This window comes from Apium graveolens, chromosome 4 (assembly GCF_009905375.1).
Source record: "Apium graveolens cultivar Ventura chromosome 4, ASM990537v1, whole genome shotgun sequence".
NCBI classification, from domain to species: Eukaryota; Viridiplantae; Streptophyta; class Magnoliopsida; order Apiales; family Apiaceae; genus Apium; species Apium graveolens.
Genome location: NC_133650.1, coordinates 190,981,512 through 191,007,876, shown reverse-complemented (window position 1 = coordinate 191,007,876; position 26,365 = coordinate 190,981,512). Strand labels below are relative to the sequence as shown.

The 26,365-nt window shown below is 33.3% G+C and overlaps 3 protein-coding genes across 3 annotated transcripts; all 3 read left to right on the top strand.

The window, feature by feature from the left end:
- The first annotated feature begins 13,281 nt into the window (after positions 1-13,281).
- On the top strand, positions 13,282-14,001 carry LOC141719239 (uncharacterized). The gene is made up of 2 exons (XM_074521615.1): positions 13,282-13,762; positions 13,856-14,001. Exons 1-2 carry the CDS (start codon positions 13,282-13,284, stop codon positions 13,999-14,001), a joined length of 627 nt encoding a protein of 208 aa, XP_074377716.1.
- A 3,162-nt stretch (positions 14,002-17,163) lies between these two features.
- On the top strand, positions 17,164-17,535 carry LOC141719238 (secreted RxLR effector protein 161-like). Its single transcript, XM_074521614.1, has one exon. The coding sequence runs from the start codon at positions 17,164-17,166 to the stop codon at positions 17,533-17,535; it is 372 nt and encodes a 123-aa protein (XP_074377715.1).
- A 4,718-nt stretch (positions 17,536-22,253) lies between these two features.
- Positions 22,254-24,225, top strand: LOC141720507 (alpha carbonic anhydrase 7-like). The gene is made up of 7 exons (XM_074522947.1): positions 22,254-22,462; positions 22,564-22,781; positions 22,917-23,023; positions 23,115-23,220; positions 23,318-23,485; positions 23,619-23,672; positions 23,860-24,225. Exons 1-7 carry the CDS (start codon positions 22,372-22,374, stop codon positions 24,025-24,027), a joined length of 912 nt encoding a protein of 303 aa, XP_074379048.1. The 5' UTR covers positions 22,254-22,371; the 3' UTR covers positions 24,028-24,225.
- Positions 24,226-26,365: the final 2,140 nt, after the last annotated feature.

The following is a 26,365-nucleotide window of genomic DNA, read 5'->3' as shown; positions in this document are numbered from 1 at the left end:
TTTGTTTTAGTGTTTTGATATTGAAAAATGATTTTTCAAAAGCTTATTTCTATTATTGGGATTTAATGGAAAAATCATTATAAAATGATTCGCTTAATCAAAATATATTTAAAAATACTAGCGAAGAGCTAATTTTGTATTTTAATTTAAGAAAATCAAATTTTAAATAATTGCACTTTGTGTGAAGAAATATATTTTTTTGTTATGTTTTTCCATAAATAAGAAAAGTAGAAAAATATTAAAAGGGAAAATTACCATTCTACCCTTGAGTGTATATATATACCCCTCCCCCTTTCCTTTTCTTTTTCTCCACCCGGTTTCCATCTCTCTCTTTTCTCTCTTCTCTCTCTCTCTCTCTCTCTCTCTCTCTCTCGGTACAACTCTCTCTTTCTCTTGTTTCATTCAAAAATCCTCCATTAAACTCAATCTTCACTCAAGATTTGAGTTCGTTGTACTCTATTTATGCATAAATATGTTTGCATGTGTGTGTGGTTCGGTGTGTTGCTCGGTTTTCATCAAGAACCATTCGGTTCTTAACCTTGAGTTTGTTTTTGAGTTCGATTCTTTTCAAGAAAATGATGATTGTGATGTGCATTCTAGTTATCTTGGGTAATTATTGATAATCGGTGGTTTTTGGTTCGACACCCTCAAATGGGGGCACCACCGAGAAGCCACCACCACCGGCGATGAACTCCGGTGAGTCGGTGGTGAGCTATGATGCTTGACTGAGCTCTATTAATTCAAAAATATTCATTTCGAGTGTTACATGTTATGGTTTTTGAAAATTTCGAATGTTCTTGACTTTAAAAGAGATTGGGTTGAAATACTTGTTGTAATCGACTTATAAGATGATTGTTCTAGTTTTGATTCAAATTTTGGTGTTAATTCGATTGCATGATTGATACAATTGATTTTTGGGTTAAATGTTATATTCATGTCAAGTTTTTGTGATTGCATGTTATAAATTTAAGCTTACAAAGAGTAAATAGTTAATTGTGTAAAGAGAGGTTTAAAGTAATGAATTTAGTATGATTAAAATGGGATTTGATTTTGATTTGAGTTTCCAAGGAATTTTGGTTCGAAAATTTATATGATGAGGTTCGGTTTTTGAAGAAAATGACTCGAATGACTAGTTCTTGGCTTGAACTAAAGTTTATGCTTGATTCTTGAACTTGCATGATGATTTTTGTTAAGTGATATATGATTCCTGAAGTTACATGTTGGTTTTGTTACTTGCATGTCGATTATCCAAAAGGACTTACTTGGTATACTTTATTTTGGGTCGAATTTTGATAAGCAAAAAGGAGATAAATTGTTTTCGTGTCGCAATATTCGAATCGATGATTAATTGCTAAATGTTAAGTATAATTATGATATTAAGGGTATATGAGTATATCGTATCATGTGTTACGTGATTATACTCGAGTACATAAGTTAAGTGATATCGCGATTTGGGGTAATCGTCAAATGTTCTGAGAAACGTCGATAGTGGATTAAGTTGCTAATTAGGGATTCTGTTTTGGATTGTAGATTCGGATAGCGGAGGCATTCAGGCTAGTAAAGGGAAGGATATCTTAGGTGGGAGTAGCTCAGTACCCGTTAAGCAGGAAAGCAATTCAAGGCAAGTAACTCTGCCTTCTCATAAGATTTGATTATAGAGAGGAAATTATTGATGCCATGATAAAGTAGTGAATCTCTATAGAGATTGTGATAAACCCTGATATTACTCCTTGTGATAACTTGATATCGATCAATGTACTAACCTTTATAGTAACCTTGTTGATTTATGCACTGAATAACTTACTTATTCCCTCTGTTATCTTATGATCTCGTAAATCCAAGAGAACCTTTATCAACTTTTCTACGTATTGTTTTGATTAACCCAGATTCTTTGATAAACCGTGAATCTTATTATATACTAATCTTTGGAACTATTCTAATTCGAAACTAGCATCCTCTGTTGACCATTAGATCAAGATCTTTAGTATTGACCCCTGTTTATTTTCGATTCGTTCACTTTCCATAAAATCTTGAATTGAACTTAAAAATGATTTTCGACTTCAATGAGTCCGAATGATTTCATATTCTTGGTAATGATAAAATGAATTTAGACAACTCTTCCTTCTTCCAACACAAAGGTTTTTCAAATGAATTCCTGATGGATTGGATAGAGACGTAAGAGACTAGTGGGACTAGTCCAGTCATATAAGAGGCTAGCGTGGCTAGTTCGATATAGGGCTGAAATAATGCCATGGGTACCATAATGACCAAATGGAGGTTGGTATGGGTCGATTACCCGTATTGTATTTAATAAGATGAGTATTCCAATCAAGGGTTCATTTTTATTTAATAAAAGTGAAAATGATTATATTCTGTAAGCAGTTGCTTCCTTAAATGAAATGAAATGGATTGAATCGTATCTTCGTATAAATTATGGAATCTGAGAACCCTGATACTTTGTATTGATATTGATATTGATTCGTGAAGCTTGACTAGATGCTTTCTTTCAATTGAGCAACTCATGGAAATCCTACTAATGATTTGTGATGAATGTCGGCTTTCACTCCATCCTAAGCCTTGATTTTTGAAAGCCCAAAGCTTTTTCATAACTTTTACTTATCCAGTCATTTATAGCTACCACCTTGTGATTTAAAGTAGGATGCCTCAAAGTTGGATATTGAAATTATTGTTGCATTATAGAACTGTTTGTATAGTTACTTGCTGAGCTTCTGTGCTCATTTATTTTGCTTTGAACTAACCATGGCAGTTAAGCAAGAAGATGGCCAGACTTAGGTGCACCGCTCGCAAGAGCGTTCCTGGCGGTCCCTACCGTGTTGTAGGTTTCTAGATGTCAGAGCAGGTAGCTATTGTGTGTGTGTGAGCAAGCGTGTTAGTTGGAAGGGCTATCAAAATTGGTTCAGATACAATGGGTTATCTGTGAAAGGAATATGTCCTAAGTCCAATCATGTATGAGGATTTAGAAATAACTTTTATGTAATCTATTTTGATTTCATTGATATTAATAAAAGACTTGTTTTGTTTTTTATTACGGGCTCTATCTATTTAAGTGTTTAAATAAGATATACCATAGTTTAGAGTAAAGCTTTTTATGGATTATGATGAGATCATAATAGTGAGACCTAAAAGATGATAACTCTAAACTTAAATAGTTCCTGGTTATAGGATTACTAACTGGTAATTAATAATCCGCAAAGATCGGTACATACTATGCTTGCTTCATTATGAAGGATGTCTGTTCTCATAGATATTTGTGTGGTGACACTATAGCTAGTATGTAGGTGCTTATTATAGAATAAGTTCACTGAACATGACTCGCACAGCTGAACAACTGATGGAGTTCACTCACGTGTCAGCAGTTGTTCACATAGTGATAGTTGTACAAGTATCCTTAGACTTGAGATCATCATAGTCATCTTGTGTACACTGAACTATGCTTTGGTTTAGTTCTTAGTCTCCAGGGACAATTATTAGGGCTCTACTGGGTATAGGAATTTGTACACGAAGATAGTGAATGATCAATAAAGGATCTAGCCCTTCCAGTGAAGGAAGAGAATGTTCAAGGCTGATCCACTTATGCTAGTTCAGGAATCTCTAGCCAGAGTGAATGAAATTAGAAAGGAATTTCTAATTTACATAGAACTGAGCATAGTAAATGGGAAAGCAAATGATTAAATTAGATAGGCTTGACACAAGTTCCATGCCTTGTATTTAATCGGGACATTGTAGGGTAGAAGGAGTTAATTGTACGGTAACTATTCACTGAATAGGTTCTTGGTATTCTAAGCAGTGAATTCGTATTATCCGGATAGTCGCGATATGCTGAGAAGTATCTCTCACGATGTAGAATAAATATGATTAATTAATTAATCATATTTAATAAATTAGAGAATTTATATAAATAATGATAAAATAGTTTTATTATTATTTATTTCTACTACCGGCTTAATATTGAACCTACAGGGTCACACCATAAAAGAGAATGATTTAATGGTGGAGGAATTAATTAATATTGGCTAATAATTATTTATTTATGAAATAAATAATTAACTAGAAAATTTAATAATTGATTAAATGAGATTTAATTGATTATAAATTAATTAAGAAAAGTTCTTAATATTATTAATTAAGAATTTAATTTTTGGAAATTAAATCAAGAGAGAGAATTATTTCTAAAGTGTTTAGAAAAAGGATTAATAATTAAAAGATGTTTTAATTATTAATGTGAATAATAAAGGGTTAATAATAATAATAATATTTTATGGGAAAATTTCAGCTGAAAATTTTGCCTATAAATATACTATTATAAACCGTATTTTTATTCTAACCCAAAATTTTTAGAAAAACCTAATTCTCTCCACCTCCTCCTCCTCCTCCTCCTCCTTAGCATCGTTTTCTTGGTGGATACCGGTGAAGTGCTTCACGTTTGAGGAGTAGCTGCTAAGGATCTTCGATCGTTGCTTTTGGATCGCTATTAAAGGTTAGTAATCGATTCATATGTTTTAATCACGATTTATATGCTTTTATTTGGATTTTATATGTGTAAAAGTGTTTTACCATGCTTCCGCTGTGATTAAAATCCAACAATCTGTCGGTTCTATGTCGTAATCGAATGAATTTGAACTTAATTATATTTTGGGTTGTAATATATTTATTTTGGTTGGTAGTTGTAATCTTCTCTCAAATTTAATCTTATTTTGATCCTGTTATTATCTAATCGGGGTTTATTATATCTGGTGTTGTTATATTAGTTTAATGGTGTATGGGTCCTCATTTCCTAAACCCGAGATTGAGGGCGTCACAGTTAGCGAATCCTGTAATGGTAAAGAAGGCTAATGGAAAGTGAAGAATGTGTGTGGATTTCACTTATCTGAATGATGCATGCCCAAATGATTGTTTCCCGCTGTTAAGGATAGATACTCCGATAGACGCAACTATGGGTCATGATATGCTAAGATTTATGGATGGTTTCATTGGTTACAATCAGATCAAGATGCATAAGGATGACATCCCAAAGGTATCATTCATCACTGACTTTGGTATTTTTTATTATCTTGTTATGGCATTTGGTCTCAAGAATGCAGGGGCTACCTATCAGAGGTTGGTAAATAAGATCTTTAAAGATCTTATTGGGAAAACTATGGAAGTATATGTAGATGACATGTTGGTCAAGAGTCTTGTGAGGACTGATCATATATCCCATTTGAGGGAAGCTTTTGAGGTCTCAATATACCACAAAATGATATTAAACCCTGTTAAGTGTGCTTTCGGAGTTGAATTTGGAAAATTTTTAGGATTGATGGTCTCCAAAAGAGGAATTAGGCCAACCTGGACAAGATAAAGGCCATCCTAAATATGGAACCTCCACGTTCTGTAAAGGATGTTCAGAAACTCACTGAGAGAGTTGTTGCTTTGGGTCGATTCGTCTCCATGTCTGGGGATAAGTGTTTACCTTTCTTCAAGGATTTGAAGAAAGTAAAAGACTTTGCATGGACTGATGAAAGCCAAGAAGCATTCGAGGATTTGAAGAAATACATGTTCAAGCATCACTGTTGGCCAAACCAATTCTTAATGAAACTTTTTAATTATATTTGGCCGTTTCAGAAATGCCTTAAGCGCCGTATTGGTTAAAGAGGAACTTAAAATCCAGAAACCGATATACTACGTCAGTAAAATTCTACAGGGGGTTGGGTTGAATTATTTGACTATTGAAAAGTTTGCTTTAGCCTTGGTGATGGCCTCGAGGAAGTTGCGTCCTTACTTCCATGGCCATAAGATTGAGGTATTGACAAATCATCCTTTGAGAAACATCATTCACAGTCTTAAGGCCAATTGAAGGCTGATTAAATGGGCCATTGAGGTGGGAGAATTTGACATAAAGTATAAGCCGCGAACGGCGATAAAATCTTAGGCCTTGGCTGACTTAATGGTTGAATGTACCATTCCCAACCAAGAAGTCGGGGCAGGGAGATACCGTACCTCAGGGCATAAAGGAGAATGAAGGAGAGCAGATTAAGGACAAGGAATTCTGGGTTCTCTATTTTGATGGAGCATCAAAAACAAATTCGAGCAGAGCAGGGCTAGTTTTATAAGGGCCCGATGAATTCCTGATTGAATATGATATGAAGTTATATTTTTCGACTACAAATAATGAAGCTGAGAATAAAGCTCTAATAGCTGGCCTTGGCCTAGCAGGAATATTGAGGGTTAAAAACTTGAAAGTTTGTGGAGATTTGAAACTTGTGATATCCCAGGTCAAGGGGGAGTTCGAAGCAAGAGATGAAACAATGGCAAGGTATGTACGCTTGGTAAGGGTTGTGATGATTAAATTCGATGAGTGCCATGTCGAGCACATTCTAAGGGAAGAAAATGCTAAGGCCGATATATTGTCCAAATTTTCCTCATTGGAAATAGAGGAAAGTTCTGGAAGCGTGTATTTCCGTGTTTTAAAAACATGAAGCATAAATGTTAACTAGTTGCCCCCATAGGGCTTGGAGGGTCATGGATAGATCCTATTAAGGCTCATCTACAAACTGGATGGCTTCCTAGTGATGTCGTGGAGGCGAGGAAATTGTCTGTGCAAGCCCTAAGATATTCTTTGATTGATGGGATTCTTTATAAAATCTTTTGTAATTTCTTATCTAAGATGCCTCAGGCCAGACGAGGCCGACTTGCTCTGGAAGAAGTACATGAAGGTATATGCGGTCAACACTTGGGGGACAGGGCCTTAGCCCAAAAAATTACTCGTTAAGGCTTCTACTGGCCAGAAATGATTGTTGATGCCTAAAAATACGTGAAGAGATGTGATCATTGTCAGAAGCATTCCCCTGTAGTAAGGCAGCCACCCGAAATGCTTACTTCCATAAACTCCTCAATCCTATTTTCTATGTGGGGAATGGATATTCTTGGGCCTTTTCCGATGATTACTTCTTCAAAGAAAGTTCTTGATTGTGGCAATTAACTACTTCACTAAGTGGATCGAAGCCAAGCCTTTAGCCAAGATTACAACCAAGCAAGTTGCATAATTCTTGTGGGAAAACATCATGTGCAGATATGGAATTCCTCGCAACTTGGTAACTGACAATAAAACACAATTCAATAATGAGGAGTTTAGGAAGTACTGTGAGGAGAATGAAATTGAGTCGTGCTTCACTTCCTTAGCTCATCCTCAAGCCAATGGGCAAGCAGAAGAGGCAAATCGAATTATTCTGGATGGATTAAAGAAGAGGATTGAAAAGTCCAAGAATAAATGGGTAGATGAGATACTTCCAGTACTTTGGGCTTATAGAACCACTTGCAAAGTCACGGTAGGAGCAACACCATTTATCTTAGCATATGGGGCAGAAGCAGTCATACCAGAAGAGATATCAAATTCGTCCCCAAGAATCCAAGTATACAACGCAGAGGAAAATGAGGTGGGCCAAAGATTAGCCCTGGATTTAATAGATGAAGTGCGGGATGAAGCACATGCAAAGATTGTGGAATATCAGAAAAAGCCTTTTTTATTACAACCCGAGGGTAAAAAAAAGGTTCTTTAAGCAAGGAGATCTAGTCTTAAGGAAAGTTGAAGCATCAGGAGTTGGACAGAAAGGAAAACTCGTCCCAAATTGGGAAGGGTCATACAAGGTTAAGAGCGTTCAAGGAAAAGGATCTTACAAGTTGGAGACTATGGAAGGAGAAGAAATACCAAGGAGTTGGTATTGCTCAAAATCTAAAGATCTATTACATATAGCTCGTTGAAAAGGAAGAACTTGCTTACTAAAGTAGCAACAAGGTTCAAAAGCACCATAAATCTTTGCTCGCTTGGGATTTATATTCCAGTTTGTTAAGTCATTTCGATTTTTTAGAATTTATATTCCAGTTTGTAGTTATTGATGTTTGACCCATTTATGAAAGGTCTTGAAAGACCGCGATATGAGTTGAATTCTAGGCTTTGAAAAACCAAGTCATACTCTCGAGTTGAAGTGATGCTTTATAAAACTTAAATGGAAGGCTATGTTTACAAGCAAGCAAAGTAGGGAGGAAATTATAAAATGTTAGAAAAAAAAGAAAAAGGAAAAGAAGAAAAAAGAAAAAAAAATACAGGTTAAGTTACCCTTATCAGTGGCCTGAGAAAGAGCAACTTTCTTCAATGAAGATTTCTCTAAAAGAGTCCAGGTATCTATTTGGACATTATCCGCGTGAAGGGCTTGATAAGCAACCTCCTCCTTAACGGTTAGCCTAATACTAGTTGAGCTACCATCAACTACCTTGCAAAAGGGCCTACGGAATAAAGTAGCCTGATCGCCTCCAGCCCATGTCAACCTAACAAACTCATCTCTCCATTTTGGTTTGTTTTCAACAATGGAGTTACCATCAAAATATGAGGACACCCGGGCCTTTGGCGGATTAAAACCCATCCCGGTTGGGTTAAAGGGCTGTTATAAAATTGGAGTATTTTTCTAAAAAGAGGAACGGAGAGGGGGAAGTTATTTCTAAGGCATAAAACCATAAAAAAATATTCATCCATGCATTTGAAGGGAGTTGACAAGAATTTATTTGTATATCTGCGAGAAGACGGGTAATAAATTCGTGAAAGGGAAACCTAAGGCCAGCAACTAAGGCTTCTCGATAAATAAAAATGGTGTCCCTCTCCCAATTACAAGTCCTATCACCAGGGGTGGCCGTTGTAATCCTAAGGTAAGGAGGAAGTCTGTATAAAGTATTATAACTTACTATCCTACTGTCTAGTTCGTGAAAGGTGTTACCGTGGTTATAAGAATCTAAGTTAGAAAGGGAAGGGTATTCATCCCCTAGCATTAATCATGTCAACAAGAGATGTATATGGAGAACGGATTTAAATGAGGGTACCTCATTTATAAGTGTTCATCTTGGCCAGCCTAGCAAGATCGCGATCCGCCATTGAAATGCTTGGGAAAGAGGCTTGAAATGAAGAAAAAGGTTGAAGATGGTGGAGCAATGGTGGAAAGAGTGCTCCGAAAATCGCCTTTCTAATGAAAGAGTTGAGAGAAATTTTTTGAGTGAGTAGTGAAATGATGAATCCTACTTCCCTCCACTCTTATATAGCAACAAGTGGGAGATTAATCGATAAAAAGCCCAATAAAGCAAGGCCCAAATAGAAAAAGCCCATGAGAAAGAAAAATCTGGAGCAATCTAGAAGGTTCGAGGACAGTCGAAAAGACTAAAGAATTGATGAAGAATCCTGATCGAATAAGGGCATAATTCTAGTCTAATTTTCACTCGACATGAGTGGTCAAAAAGACTAAAGATCAATCAGAGCCCTGATCGATTAAAAGGAGAATTCTGGTCAAATTTTCACTCGACATGAGTGGTCAAAAAGACTAAAGATCAATCAGAGTCATGATCGATTAAGGGGAGAATCCTAGTCGAATTTTCACTCGACATTAGTGGTCAAAAAGACTAAAGATCAATCAGAGTCATGATCGATTAATTGGAGAATTTTGGTCGAATTTTCACTCAATGTGAGTGGTCAAAAGACTAAAGATAGATCGAAGTCATGATCGATTAAGGGCAGAATCCTGGTCGAATTTTCATTCGACAAGGATGATACAAAATCCCATAAGTCGATCAGAGTCCTGGTCAAAAAGGGGAGGAATCCTGGTCAAATTTTCATTCTACAAGGATGATATAAAAAACTGATAAGTCGATTAGAATCCTGGTCAAAAAGGGGAGGAATCCTGGTCGAATTTTCATTCGACAAGGGTGATAGAAAAGCCCAAAAATCAACCAGAATCTTGGTCGATTTAAGGCAGAACCCTGGTCAAATTCCTTTGACTAGGGTGTTAGAATGTCCCCAAAATCGACCAGAATCCTGGTTGAAAGAGGCCAGAATCCTGGTCGAAAATGCATTCGACTAGAGTGTCAAAATTGGCTATAAGTCGACCAGAATCCTGGTCAAAATCGATCAGGAATCTTGGTCGATTAGTGATATATCCTGATCGAAATTATTATTAAAATTAAGGAAAAATCTTGAAAATTAAGGAAAAATCCTAAAAATTAAGAAAAAATCCTGAAAATTAAGGAAAAATCCTGAAAATTGAAAGAAAAATACCAGAAATTTCCTAAAAATAGGAATAAGGTAAGAAAATAAGCATGGGAAAAATATGAAAATTTCAGAAAGTATCCTGAAACCTCAGATAAGGCAAATCGTTGTAAATGTGTAGGTCGCTCCATAATTTACGTTAATAATGATACTCTGTAAAAGAATTAAGGAACTTAACTTCTACGAAATCTATTCTGATTTCCTAGAAGTTGGGGGGAAAATGATAGGGAATAAAATAAACTCTGATTGCGTATTTAATATCGCATTAATTATACCCGGTTTGGGCTACAAATAAAGCCCATTTGAAGGGGCCCGAAATCCTGAATATTAATTAATTTCATAGTTAATTAATTGGGTAAAATCAGCTGACAAATAAATTTCAAATAAGGATACCATTCCTTGGAGATTGGCCTCCAAGAAATTACCTCATGGGACCAAGAATCAATTTCCTACATTCTAGGACTACAAAGTCCACTCTAAATCTGAGACTTGTCCACCAAGTCTCCTAACCCTAATTCAATTCAAGGCATCTCATGTCTATATAAGGGGTGTCACCCCACAAATCAGAACTACATTTTTTAACTTGATCCTTAGCACACAGCAAGGTACGTAGGCATCTTGTGAAGGCAGATTGAGTCACGAAACACGAGAGCAGTAAAATAGAGCCTTGAAGCTCACGAATCTTAGCAATGAATTCACCGTAGTTTTTTACCCATAAAACCTATAAAATAGGACACATAATTTGAGATGGATGGAGTATAATTTTTTACAAGTTTTAACTAAACAGGATACACTATTTAAATCAATTGTTCAAAAAAATTCTAAATGTTGAAATGGATTTTTAAAAGAAAAATTGTAAAAATATTATCATCTTTCTAAAAATCATTTCCATTTATAACTTCGGAAATTCTTACACGCACAACTATATATACACAAAGAATTATAATGTACTTCTAGTGCTTGTTTGATTACACTCATCAACTTATTTACTTTTATACTTGCGGTCTATATAAACTTAGAGGAACTATTATAAACTTATTTGGTTCGTAGCTGTTAGTAACTTCTTATTCATTTGATTTACTAATTTTGTTTATAAAAAATTTTTGGTTACAAATTAGTATATAAATTTTAAAAGAAAATTGAGTTGAAGTAATAATTAAAAATTGGATTTATATATTAATGTTGTTAATTATAAATTCTTACGCTAACTACAATTTTAAATATAAAATATTATTACATGTATTTAAAAATAAATTTAATTTATATTAACATATCTTTAATAAAGAAACGTATCTTATTTACAATTATATTTAATAATAATATATGAATTGTTTTTTATTTTCACCTATGACTCAAAATGCAACTAATCTAGGCGGGGGCAACTAACCAAGGTGGGTAAGTAACTTGCTGTTTTACATGGATATTTAGAGTTCAAGTATTTCAAATTAAAAAATATTATATAAAATTTGAATCTTTTTTTAATATAATAGTTGTAGTTGGCTTCAGAGGTTAACTAATTTAGAAGTTGGTTTGGTTCAAACATGTATTTAATAAAAATTATATTTATATTTTATAATATTCAAATAAAATTTTGATGTAATTAATTAAATTTTTATGATTAAGTAATAAATTATTTTAACTTTATAATGAGTGTGTTGAATTTATGATAATATTGAATAGTATGAAGATATTTGGCTACTTTTTTTGTATCTTTAAAAATAATACTATAGTACTTATTTTAATATATATTTTGCGAGAATCAACCCTGAAAAGTTTAGTAAAATAATACTTAATTTAATTATTGTTGATGAGAATCGAATAAAATTATTCATATTTTAAGTAGTTTAATTCAACAGTTCGAATTATTTAAGTTGAAAAATGTAACATCTGCCACCAAAATAAGGGTTATCTTATTAAAGTTTAGGACATAACCAAGCAATCTTTTCGTGGAGCTAGAATTATAATTCCTGCAGGTTAGTTAAGGAATTTTGAAAGGTTGTTATGCATCTCAGCCGCCGGCAACCAATATAATACATGTCCCCTACTATTTCCTTTCTGTTAGAATATGGATGTCTCTAGAATACTCTAGAACAACCTCTTGACTTTCCAAAGTCATAACTCTTGACTTTTGGCTTTTCAAGTACATGTATTTGGCCTTTGAATTTCTCTAACTATGTTCATGTATTTGGCCTTTAGATTTCACTACCTATGTTCTAGTGAGCCTATAAATAAGACTCAAGTCTCATCTTGTAAGATACACACTTGAATGAAATACAATTTCATATGATGTCTTCTCTCCCATATTCATCTTATATATAATATATACAATATATTTGTAACTCGTTACCAGCACGAGTTGTTCAAAACTTTGAAAGGAGTTTGGTTTGCATAAAGTTTAGAAAGAGCAATCTCTTATATCCCATTTAAGCCAAAGGTATGATCTACATGCATTACAATTTTTTTTTGGATAATACTATATTATTTTAATCCTCTAGATTGTGTTCTTGGTTGAGTATTTTTGCTACCCTAAATTCATGCAAACTGGACCCTCTTTGCTTTTTGTTGTTAGTGACTAATATGAGTAAAAAAATTAGATTAAATTTATACTTTTTTTTCCACCATGACGTGCCTATCTAGGAATCAAATTTCCAAAATGAAGAGTAGTGATTGGAGCTCCATATTCTATATGTGTCATGTAAGAATATTAATAAATAAAAATGAGTAACCACTAGGCACTAATACTGGATATCTTTATTAATGTGTAATAAACAATGGTGTCTCATTTTTTGTCGCAAACATTTTGATCATGTGTACCTTTCTGTTATAGTTCAGAGTTTGTGTCCATCTTTTTGTATATTTGTTATTTGTTTTTGATCTGAAACGAGAAATTAATATCAATATTGATGCTAATCTTGTGCGTATAATTATTTATTGATTAATTACGTGTTATGCATTATATTATGCACGAAAATCTTTAAGAATAAAAATAATATTTTGTAGGTTATCCTTTGTTAATTTTATTTTACTCATTATTTTATGTTCATTATAGTTTAGAACTAAATTTATTGGAGTAACCTTTGTTTATAATTATTTATTATTGTTGCATGATAAGAGTGGATATTTTTAAAATATTACATTTGTGATTTATTAGTCTTATTTATTTAATATATTTTACTAACACTTTTTGTATAGTTTATAATATGTCAAACTTTACGAAACTTGAATTCGAGGCTCTTGATATTACAGGAAAGAATTACTTGTCATGGATATCGGATATCGAAATTCACTTGGCTGCACAAGGTCTTGGAAATACAATTAAAGACGAAAATCAAGAGACTGAGTCAAACCGCGCAAAAGCTATGATATTTATTCACCACCATCTCCATGAGGCACTTAAAAGTGAATATCTTACGGTGAAAAATCCACTTGAATTGTGGAAAAATATAAAGGATAGGTATGATCATCAAAAGACTGTGATTCTTCCAAAAGCTCGTTATGATTGGATGCATTTGAGGCTGCAAGATTTCAAAACCGTCAGTGAATATAACTCCGCACTTTTTAAAATAAGTTCTCAATTAAAACTGTGCGGAGAGAATATTACTGATGCGAATATGTTGGAAAAAACTTACTCAACCTTTCATGCCTCAAATGTACTCCTCCAGCAACAATATCGTGAAAAAGGTTTTACAAAATATTCAGATTTGATTTCTTGTCTTCTTGTTGCTGAATAAAATAATAAGCTTTTGATGAAGAATCATGAGTCTCGCCCCACAGGATCTCGCCCATTCCCTGAAGCGAATGCGGCAATATACAATTATGGGCGTGGACGAGGTGGCGGGCATGGACGAGGTGGTAATCGTGGACGTGGACGTGGTTTTGATCATGGACAAGGAACCCGTGGTCGTGGATCTCAAATCTAAAATTACCCTATTTTCGAGTATGATAAATCTAATTCCAACCCGAAGTTGGAGAAAAATATTAATAAAGGAAAAAGGTTTGTTGAAAGTGAATGTTATAGATGTGGAATGAAAGGTCATTGGTCACGTACCTGCCGTACGCCAAAACACCTAGCTGATCTTTATCAAGCGTCCCTGAAGGACAAAGGCAAGAATGTTGAAACAAATTTAGTTTTCGAAGATAAAGACCATGCAGACAATCTCTTAACAATGACTTATTTGGATACCGCTGATTTTTATGAGACTCCTGACGGCACCACTACCCTAGATGATAAACAAAATGCTTGATGTACTTATTTGCTTTATTTTATATTCGCATGCATATGATTGTATCTCTTCCTAATTATCCTTACTAATTATATATTTATGTATTACTGAAGCAATATGGATATTTTACATTCTCGCATTGGGCATATAACAAAAGAGGAAGATATTTGTCTTGTAGATAGCGCAACGACCCACACTATACTTAAAAATGAAAAATATTTCGCCTCTTTAAATAAATATGAAGGTAATGTATGCACAATTTCTGGGAGTATAAAATTGATCGAAGGCTCCGGAAGAGCTACTATATTACTACCGAAGGAACAAAATTTATTATAAATGATGCATGGTTCTCCCCAAAGTCACAAAGAAATTTATTAAGTTTTAAAGATATTCGAAGAAATGGATATCACGTTGAAACGGTGAATAAAGGGGATAAAGAATTCCTTTATATTACAAGTATCACTTCGGGTAGCAAATATGTTATAGAAGAATTGCCATCCTTTTCTTCCGAATTATACTATACCCATATTCGAAATATTGAGGTAAATGCCACAGTAAACCAGAAGTTTACTAACAAAAATAATTTTGTTACATGGCATGATCGGCTAGGGCATCCTGGATCAATTATGATGCGAAAAATTATTGAGAATTCACACGGGCATCCATTGAAAAACCAGAAGATTTTTTAATCTAATTAATTCTCTTGTGTGGTTTGTTCTCAAGGAAAATTGATTATCAGACCCTCCTTAGCAAAATTGGAATAAAATCTCCTAATTTTTTAGAAAGAATACAGGGTGATATATGTGGGCCCATTCACCCATCATGTGGACCATTTAAATATTTCATGGTATTAATCGATGCATCAACAAGGTGGTCACATGTGTTCTTATTATCATCTCGTAACCTGACGTTTGCGAGACTACTTGCGCAAATAATCCGATTAAGGGCACAATTTCCGGATTATAATATTGGAACAATTCGATTGGATAATGCCGGAGAATTCACATCAAAAAGTTTTGATGAGTTTTGTGCATCAATTGGGATACGTGTTGAACATCCTGTAGCTCATGTTCATACACAAAATGGTCTTGCAGAATCATTTATTAAAAGACTCCAATTGATTGCTAGACCATTAATTATGAAAACAAATCTCCCAGTTACAGTTTGGGGACATGCCATTTTACATTCAGCAGCACTTATACGCATCAGACCTACAAGCTATCACAAATTCTCTCCCTTGCAATTGGCCTCCGGAAGAGAGCCTAATATTTCCCATCTTATAACATTTGGGTGTGCGGTATACGTCCCAATTGCCCCATCACAACGCACAAAGATGGGTCCTCAAAGAAAATTGGGAATATATGTTGGTTATGAATCTCCCTCAATAATCAAATATCTTGAACCAATGATAGGTGATTTATTTACTGCAAGATATGCAGACTGTCATTTTGATGAAAATGTTTTTCCAAAATTAAGGGGAGAGATTAAAATTTTCCCTAAATCAGGGGGAGAAAATAAGCAGCTGAAGAAAGAAATTACATGGAATGCACCAACATTGAACATTTTTGATCCTCGTACAAACCAATGTGAACTAGAAGTTCAAAGACTAATCCATTTACAAGGCATAGCAAATCAATTGCCCGATGCATTCAATGATATCAATAGAGTGACTAAGTCACACATACCAGCTGAAAATGCTCCTACAAAAATTGAAGTCCCTGAAGGACAAATTATCAAGGCAAATGAGTCAAGACCTTGCATGAAGCAAGGTAGACTAATCGGTTCCAAAGATAAAAATCCTCGGAAAAGAAAAGGAACAAAATATATTGATGCCCAAATAGATGAAATAAAATCTCAAGGAGAGACTCCAGAAGAGACCCGTGACATGAATAACCAAACCCCAGAAGAGGACCAGGTACCTGAAAATGTTGAAATATAAGAGATCTCTATAAATTATGTTGTCACGGGAAAGAAATGGAACCGAAATAACATCATCATCGATGAAAATTTTGCATATAACGTAGCGCTTGATATAATGATGGAAGACAAGGATGTTGAACCAAAATCTGTCGAAGAATGTCGACGTAGGGAAGATTGGCCAAAATGGAAAGAAGCAATTGAAAAGGAATTGAGCTCACTTAACAAGCATGAAGTTTTTGGACCTGTAGTCCGAACCCCTGAAGGGACTAAACCCGTTGGTTATAAATGGGTATTTGTGCGAAAAAGAAACGATAAAAATGAAATTGTGAGATATAAAGCACGTTTAGTTGCTCAAGGATTTTCACAAAGACCAGGCATAGATTATGAGGAAACATATTCCCTGTAATGGATGCTACAACTTTTCGTTATCTTATTAGCCTGGCAGTTATTGAAAAATTAGAAATGCGATTAATGGATGTTGTGATAGCATACTTGTATGGTTCCCTTGAAAAATATATTTATATGAGGATTCCTGAAGGATTTCGAATGCCTGAAGCATCTAAATTATACTCTCGTGAACTTTATTCTATTAAGTTACAAAGATCCATATATGGATTAAAACAATCTGGTCGAATGTGGTATAAGAGGTTAAGCGAATATTTACTAAGGGAAAATTACAAGAATGACCCTATTTGTCCATGTATTTTTATAAAGAAAACAAAATCTTCATTTTCTATAGTGGCTATGTATGTTGATGATTTGAATATCATCGGAACTCCTGAAGAGCTTCAGAAAACAGTTGATTACTTAAAAGCAGAATTTGAAATGAAAGATCTTGGGAGAACAAATATTTGCCTTGGATTACAAATTGAACATCTTCCAAATGGAATTTTTGTGCATCAATCATCATACACATAAAAGATCTTGAAACGGTTTTACATGGACAAATCACATCCATTTAACTCTTCAATGGTTGTTCGATCACTTGATAAGAAAAAGGACGTGTTCCGACCAAAGGAGGAAAATGAAGAGATACTCGGTCCTGAAGTACCCTATCTCAGTGCAATAGGCACGCTTATGTATCTTTCTAATAATACACGACCCGATATAACATTTTCTGTTAATCTATTAGCAAGACATAGTAACGCCCCAACTCGGAGGCATTGGTATGGTGTTAAACATATTTTTCAGTATCTTCGAGGCACAACTGATATGGGTTTATTTTATTCTAATAAATCCAAAGCAGTACTAACAGGTTATGCAGATGCAGGATATTTATCTGATCCAGATAAAGCTCGATCACAGACATAATATTTGTTCACTTATGGGGATACAACCATCTCATGGCGATATGTTAAACAATCTTTGGCTGCTACCTCTTCAAATCATGCAGAAATTCTTGCAATCCATAAAGCTAGTCGACAATGTGTCTGGTTGAGATCAATATGTCAGCATATTCGGGAGTCATGTGGCATGCATCATGACAAAACACCAACAGTAATGTTCGAAGACAATTCAACATGCATCGAGCAGCTAAAGAAAGGTTATATCAAAGGCGATAATACTAAACATATTTCGCCCAAGTTTTTCTTCACACATGACCTTCAAGAGAATGGAGAAATTGAAGTCCAACAGATACGCTCAAGAGACAACCTTGCAGATCAATTCATGAAGTCGCTACCCCCGTCAGTTTTCGAAAGCTTGGTACATAAGATTGGCATGCGTCGACTTAAAAACTTGAAATAAACTTTTCAAAATCGATGTACTCTTTTTCCTTTAATAGGATTTTTTTCCCAAGGGGTTTTTTCCTAGAAAGGTTTTAACGAGGCACGATTATTGAAAATTGGACATCCAAGGGGGAGTGTTAGAATATGGATGTCTCTAGAATACTCTAGAAGAACCTCTTGACTTTTTAAAGTCATAACTCTTGACTTTTGGCTTTTCAAGTACATGTATTTGGCCTTTGGATTTCTCAACCTATGTTCATGTATTTGGCCTTTGGATTTCTCTATCTATGTTCTAGTGAGCTTATAAATAGGACTCAAGTCTCATCTTGTAAGATACACACTTGAATGAAATACAATTTCATATGATGTCTTCTCTCCCATATTCATCTTATATATAATATATACAATATATTTGTAACACTTTCCACCAAACTTTCATAAAATATAATTTACACCTTTGAGCTGCCTAGGAAAGACTTTCATTATGATTAAACAGTGTGGGTGTTTAAATATTAAAAAGGTAAAGTTTGTTAAAGAAAAATCTTAACATACTTTATAATTTTTTAAAATTGCTTATTCCATAAAAACTTGTGCTTGTTTTGTTAGTTACATTAATTACAACCAAAGATGTTAATAGAACAAAAATAATAATAATTTACAGTCAAAATATAAATACATTTTTGTCTAAATAGATACATGCTATATTCAACAAATTATTTAATATCTTGGGTACTTACAGCATTTATATTACTACCTTAGAACCCGTACGATGCACGGATCACACATAATTTTTTTAATATTATATTATTTTTTAAAATTTTTTGAATTTAATTCTTAATTTGGTTTATTTAAAACTTTAAATGATATGATTTCATGATAATTATATTAGTAGGTGTATATATTCATAACTTTTTAAAAATTTAAACTTATAAAGCGATAGCATTGGTAAGTGGAAATGTTATTATATTGAAATTATCATTTTATTGAGGATAAAATTATAATGTCTTCATTATGTTCGGACTGTAAAATATATGATTTTAGTATGGTGATTACTTAATCGATTAAATATAATTCTAGATAAGATATTTGAAAAAGAATATATTATTGATTGAACGATATAGTTTTATTGATAATTATATGTCTATTTTTTTAAAAAAAAAATATTTATGTTTTAATTAAAATTTGATTTTTTAGTTCCCATCAATAGGATACGAATTATACTTAGTCTAATATTAATTTGAATGATCTCGAATCTGTGATTTACATTATTTTATATTAGCCCGATGCTCAATACATCGACTAAATCAAACTAATTATTTTTAGTTTAATTTTATTTTTTTAAAGTCTTAATCAATAAGATAATTTTGTTTAAGACTAAATAATTAGTATATATGATTTTATTTTTGTTGGTCGAATTGTATTTTTATTTTTATTTTGTATTAGTCTGAATCAATTGTATAATATATTTTTTTATCCTGGATAAATAGAATATATTATTTTGTTTATCCAAGTTCATTAGTATAATTTTTTTAGGAGGATGGATAGTATTATTATTTTATCTTAACCCGATTCACATGATATATCAACTTAATCTTAATAATGATATTTAGTTTGCTTAAATTTAATTTAGACCGGAGTAACAAATTAGAATAATATAGAACTCGTTATGAATTAAAATATAAATTGGTTGAAGAAGTTGAATTTAACATAAATTATAATGATATAGAGTTTGATATAAAATATAATTGAAACTGGTAAAATAATAGAGTAAATTGACTTCAATATCAATTAGAATAGAATTGATCGATCTAATAATAAGACTTAGAATAATTAAGGATAATTAAGTAATTTTAGCAAGTACCGACCGACCAACTACCAAACTTTTAATGTTTCGTCTATTATAATATAGTATAGTATATATATCCCGTCATTTAAAGAATATATACTTAAAATAAAATGTAAATGTTGACAGTGTGTCGTGTTATCTGTTTGTTTTCAAAGTAGTCAAATTATTAGTTTCCAACAAAGGCACTAATTTGGAAAGTAACCTAACAACTACTTGTAAAAAAGAAATTTTTTGAAAATTAAATCTACACGTTTAGGAGAAATTCTTTCTCGCATGTAGTTGCTAAAAAAACAAAAAGTGTCGAAATAATTTAATTGTGTACTATAAAGTCATGATCCACTCAATTGATTCCACCAAACAACCCCTACCAAATGTCTGTCAGTCAATAATGTTCTAAGAGCTCTTTGGATCGAAGGACCCCTCTAGGACTTCAATAATTTGATTTAAAATTCGATTTTATATTTATATGATATATTATATGATTTAATTTGTCGGACTAAATTAATAAATTAGTTTACATTAAATTTCATATACTATTGATTTCAACTTAAATTTTATGTGTTGTAATTTTTATTTTAATATTTGAGAATATTAAATAATTAATAATAATATCTCAACGCTAGTTAATTATATTGATAAAAATATGAAATCAAAATTTTATGTAATAAATTAAAGTAAATAAATTAAAAATTATTTTAAATTCTGTTCAAATTTGAATCAATTAATAGTGACGGTCCAAATTTGGACCTGCACAGTCTAAATTTAGTGGGAGATTAGGTCATTTTTAGACGAGTTTGGACTGGTTCAAATTTAAACCATTAAATCATTCTTCTAGTTGCTCACCTCCAAAAACAAGACCAAGAAAAATACCATGTATGTATTTGTTTTAAACTTTATGACACCAATCTTTAGTTGAAAAGTCTCGTGTTTGGCTAAATTATTCTCTTGTTGGAAGTTAATTAATATCAATAATTGAGATGAACAAAGTGCCTATTTGGGTGTAAAATTTATTCATTCCATTTGATCCAAATGCCATTTTTTATTTTTCCATGCTGTTTGACAAAATAAGCGCCCATTTTTACCTCCTAAGTGAGCAAAATGAGAATGTGGATAATTCTAACTTTCTGTACAACTATAGTAATTTAAATTGTGCGACATATGATTTCTCGTTAATATTTTATTCTTTTTAAAATTCTTATTTATTCAATCATATAAAATTTTTAATATATTTTATTAATATATAAATAATTATAAATTTATAATAAAATAATTAAGATGAAGCGGTGCTCGTAATTTATAGGGATAAGTTATGGTTGTAGTTTAACGAGATAAGTAAAATATATCTAAGAGTTTAGCGGGTGTATAACACTGTTTATTTTTTATTTTTAATAATCAAAATAAGTGAATAATGATTGAACCAATACGTTTAGTATATAATTGTTTAAAACTCGTGCGATGCACGAACTTATTTTAATATTGTATAATTTTTAAATCTAGTTTGAGTTGAATTTTTTGAATTGGATTTTTAACTTATAAAGTATAATTACGAAACACATGAATAATTTATAAGTAAAATTATTAAAACACTTAAATAATTTAAAAGTTAAAAACACTTTCCAATTTTATGTTATAAGTTAGTACTATATTTTTTAGGAAATCCAAAGGAGCCCAAAATATGTGAACCCCAGTCTCCATTCTGGCTACTGCAGGCCTATTTCCTATTCAAGTCTTCCAACACTCGGAGACTCAAGCGACGGTTGGAGTCACATTTATATCAACAAGAATGAACCACATATCCTCTCAGCAGTCACATTTATATCAACAAAAATGAACCACATATATTATCATTACTTTGCAGGTGTCCCCATGATGTTATCCACCGTCAACAAATGATACTTGAGCTTTTTCAAGAGTTTGACACGTGATATTATTCACGATCAACAAAAATTAAATTACTGTAGTGTGTAACTAATTAGCAATAAAAGATAAGTATAATATTATCCACCAGTAGATTTTATTTTTCTGTTAAATATATGATTCTATTGGGATCTTTGAATGAAGGTCGATTCTCACACATCACAATATTCTCACAATTTAATGTGTACATTAAAGGCCACTAAAAGCAATTAATGTCCCTAGATAGGCGTTGACCGTCTTTCTTTAACATCTTGGACACTAAAGGCCACTAAAGGCAATTAATAATGCCCATAGATGGGGGCCTACCTCTAAACATTTTCTAAATTACTTTATTCTTAATAACAATTTGGTTAGTTTAGATAAGCTGGTTACTCAATATTTTCTAAATTACTTTATTTTTAATATAACAATTTGGTTAGTTTAGATGAGCTGGTTACTCAACATTTTCTAAATTACTTTATTCTTAATAACAATTTGGTTATTAACAAGTAAAGGTTTCTAACCAACCTGTATTTCCCTCTATAAATGTGAAGCTCATTAGCTCGTTACTATATTCTTAATAAGAATTTTCTTATATGTACGTTTTACACCTTTCAATTGATCAATATATAATGCTTTAGCCCTTTGTTGTATTGTACATGTAATTGTGAGACAAAAATGAAATCAATATTCACCATTGGGCATATTATTTTTATTGTCATTCTGCATGCACGAACAAACAAAGCTCAAGAACTCGGCAGGTTCTCAGGTAACTAGCTAATAAATTCAGATACTTCATTTGCACTATGTTCAACAACATGAATCATTTCGACTTAGAATGCTTTGTGTGTGCATTAATGTATTATTTAGCGGAAAGCGAAGATTATAACTACGATGAAAGCAGCGGGAGGGGACCTAGCCAGTGGGGAAATCTGAACCCAGACTGGGCCTTATGTAAGAAGGGGAAAATGCAATCTCCGGTTGATTTGACAAACGTAATGGTTGAGACAGTTCCGGACTCAGAGCAAGTCTTTTCGCAACAGCAGCCTTCTTTTACGACTCTAGTAAACAGCGGACATGACATAGAAGTAAGTTATAATTTAACTATCAAGTTTGGTAAAACTAGTAAATTGTAAGGAAAGTTACAAGAATATGCCTCAACGCGTCTCATAAAAACTAAGCGATCATGTATACTAATTTTGTGGTGGAAATTCAAATTGCAGCTTGAATGGATAGGTGATGCAGGGTCAATTGAGATCAATGGCATGGAATATAAACTTCAACAATTTCACTGGCATGCGCCTTCTGAGCATACCGTCTATGGCATGAGGTAGCTTAATATGTCAGATCCGCGTATCACCAACAATCTTCGAAAAAATACTACTTCTGTAACATTTAAATTTATTATTATGTGTGTCTAGGTATGAGTTGGAGCGACACGCAGTTCATGTAAATGTGGAAACCGACCAGGTAGCTGTAATTAGTATACTGTACAAAGTTGGCCCAAAAGATCCATTTCTAAACCAGGTTTTTTTCTACTCTGTTTTATATGTAATGTAACCATGTACTTTATTAATTATTATTCCCTTCCCCTAATTTCCATGTGCATTCTTTCTGGCTTCAGTTGAGGAAATACTTGAAGGCTATGGTGGAAACAAATATAAATGAGACATACCCCGGAATGATTGATCCAAACGACGTTGCACGAGATGACGAGAGCTTTTATAGATATACTGGTTCCCTTACTACTCCCCCTTGCACTGAAGGCGTCACTTGGACTGTCCAGAAGAAGGTTAATCAAATTCACAACAACATGTTTTATTAGAGAGCATTATATGTGTACATTTATGAACAGCCCACTGTTACTTCAGTTTCATTGTTTGTTATTATTCTCTGATTATTTGATTGTAATTTGAATTTTGTAGATAAGGACTGTTTCAACAAGACAACTTGACCTGCTACTTGATGCTGTTCACCGGGTAAGTGTTCATATACACAAACTTACTAATTAAAATTGGATGTGTAATATAGTGCACGTTTATTATGCGCAAAGAAGCATCAAGACACTAGACCTTATATGTGGACTTAAAACTGTACATGTGTTTGTGATGCTGTTAGGATTATCTGCTTAGGATTTATATTTATATGATTGCAACTTTTGTGCAGAATGAAAATGCAAGACCATTGCAACCAATATATCAACGGAAGATCTACCTCTACGTTCCTTGCTTATGGACGGATTGGAGTAGCATTTTCTCTCCAAAAAAAATGGATTGGAGTATCATTTTTACTCCACTGGAGTACTTGCAGCGCAAGCTGTTGGCATCCAGTTGAATAGATTTTCGGCTTTATGCTATGAACCGGCCGACATGGGATATTTTTTTGTGTGTGTAATTTAGCATGACTGGAAAAATAAAATTCTTGGTACTTGTCAGTTCACGTTTAATCTTTTACATTATCAAACAAGACTCCGATTGACTAATTTTTACAGCATTAAAGGCGGCCACTGTTTTAATAGATTATTGTTGTGAATTGATTTTGCCATGTGGTCAAATATTATAATAGTAAGGTTAAGTTCTCGGTGTAGAATTATTACCATATGAATTAATTGCATGTCCCCTTTCACTTGCTATAAATATAGCTTGAATTTGTGAATGAGAATTGCACCTGAGCATTCATTCTATGCTCTTTCTCTTACTCATCTTATTCCCTCTCCGATCAAATATAGTAGTTCTTTTAGCAGCTCTTTTATTGTTACTATAGCCGGTATTTTATAACATGTTATCAGTACGAAGCCCTGCCGAAACTGAGAAGTATACTTTTAATTTAAATGTACACATATATGAGTAGACGTGGTTACACCCTCTCATTTGCTACCACAGTAATTCCACCTTTCTTAGGCACACATTGAACCAGGCTTACCCATGAACTTTCTGGAATAGGATAGATGATCCCTGCATCTAGTCACTTAAGAATTTCCTTTTTCACTACTTCATGATTGGATTAAGGCATCTTTGCTGCTCGACCGTAAGCTTGCTACCTTCCTCTAGAAGAATTTTATGCATGCAATAAGAAGGGCTAATTCCCTTGATATCTGCTATAATCCAACCAATTGCTGATTTGAACTCTCTCAGAATCCTCATGAGCTTTTCCTCGTCACTACCTGAAAGGTCAGATGCAATAATAACAGGCAAAGTAGATGCATCACCTAAAAACACATACCTCAAATGCTCTGGTAAAGGCTTAAGCTCAAGAGTGGGAGCTTCCTCAATAGATGGCTTGAGGCGTTTATGAGCTTTGTTCAATTCCTCCATTCCAAGGGATTCAAAACGCATATCAATCTTCCTCTTCCAAGGAGAAGCATTCAAATATTGCAATTGTTCTTCACCTTCGTCATCTTCAATATCTGAATTTCCCAATAAGGCTTTTTCTAAGGCATCGGACCTTAGCAATTGATCAAGTTCTGAAGTAACCACAGAATTGACCAACTCCACCTTTAAGCACTCCTCATTTTCCGTAAGAAATTTTATAACATTGAACACATTAAAAGATACATCCTGATCCAGCACTCGCATTGTAAGCTCACCATTCGTTACATCGATCAAGGTTCGGCCAGTTGCCAAGAAAGGTCTTCCCAAGATTATGGGAATCTTTTTATCCTCCTCAAAATCAAGAATTACAAAATCAGCAGGGAAGATGAGTTTATCAACCTTGACCAAGACATCCTTCACAATACCTGGCGGATGTGTAATAGAACGGTCGACCAACTGCAAGGTCATATAAGTCGGTTTTGGATCAGGTAAGTCCTGAAAGGCATATGTCATAGCCTATTTGTTTATTCGAGGATTTAACTCAACTCAAATAAGGATGTAACAAGTAAATAGTGGTTCTATCGTCAGAGAGATCTCTCAAAGTAACATATGTCAAAGGATTAAGTAACATTGTTCGTCTACAGACTTGAGAACTTAATTCACTGGAAGAAGCTCAAGAAATTGATCAAGCCTCAGTGATATAAATTAAGATTGTGGATTTAATCAAGTGACAGAGATCTCGTCAGGGTATCAATTAATTACAAGGATTTAGTATGAAGAAAATCAAGAGTATCAAAGTCAAGGCATGAAGAAACGTCACGGAAGTTAGTCACTCATGAATCAGACAGTACATCGAGTGTCAACATTGAAGTGGTGGAATTGATTCATAATTGACAGTGAGTTTCAGAAGATTTTCAGAAGAATGGTTGCTGCTCAAGATTAGTATTAATTCTCTATTAATTAATTAAGTCATATAATTTAATTAAGAGAATAAATTAAATCTGCAAAGATTAATTTATTGATTAATTGAATTATTTGATTAATTAATTCAGAATTATTATTTGATTAAAATCTGTTTTAATCCAGCAAGACTATCTTTTGTATTAGCAAGACAATCGGTATGACAATCAATAGTCATACCGAAAGTCATGCTAGTTCATTTAGATTGTCTTGCCGAAAGTTCTATCAGTTCAATGGATAGTCCTACCGAAAGTCCTACCAGTTAAAAGGATTGTCATGCTAAGCAGAAAGGATTGTCTTGCCAGTTAAATCAAGGATTGATTTAATATAAAAGAACTGAAGCTGATTTTAAAGAGAAGCAGTGCATTGAATATCAAATACAGCAGAACACAGAACAAAAG

Excerpts from the sequence above, each read along its gene's own strand:
- LOC141719239 (XM_074521615.1), top strand. The coding sequence starts at position 13,282 with ATGTCAAACTTTACGAAACTTGAATTCGAGGCTCTTGATATTACAGGA. Across the intron at positions 13,763-13,855 it reads GCAACAATATCGTGAAAAAG|GATCTCGCCCATTCCCTGAA; the intron begins GTTTTACAAAAT and ends CTCGCCCCACAG.
- LOC141719238 (XM_074521614.1), top strand. The coding sequence starts at position 17,164 with ATGGACAAATCACATCCATTTAACTCTTCAATGGTTGTTCGATCACTT.
- LOC141720507 (XM_074522947.1), top strand. The coding sequence starts at position 22,372 with ATGAAATCAATATTCACCATTGGGCATATTATTTTTATTGTCATTCTG. Across the intron at positions 22,782-22,916 it reads ACAGCGGACATGACATAGAA|CTTGAATGGATAGGTGATGC; the intron begins GTAAGTTATAAT and ends TTCAAATTGCAG. Across the intron at positions 23,024-23,114 it reads CATACCGTCTATGGCATGAG|GTATGAGTTGGAGCGACACG; the intron begins GTAGCTTAATAT and ends ATGTGTGTCTAG.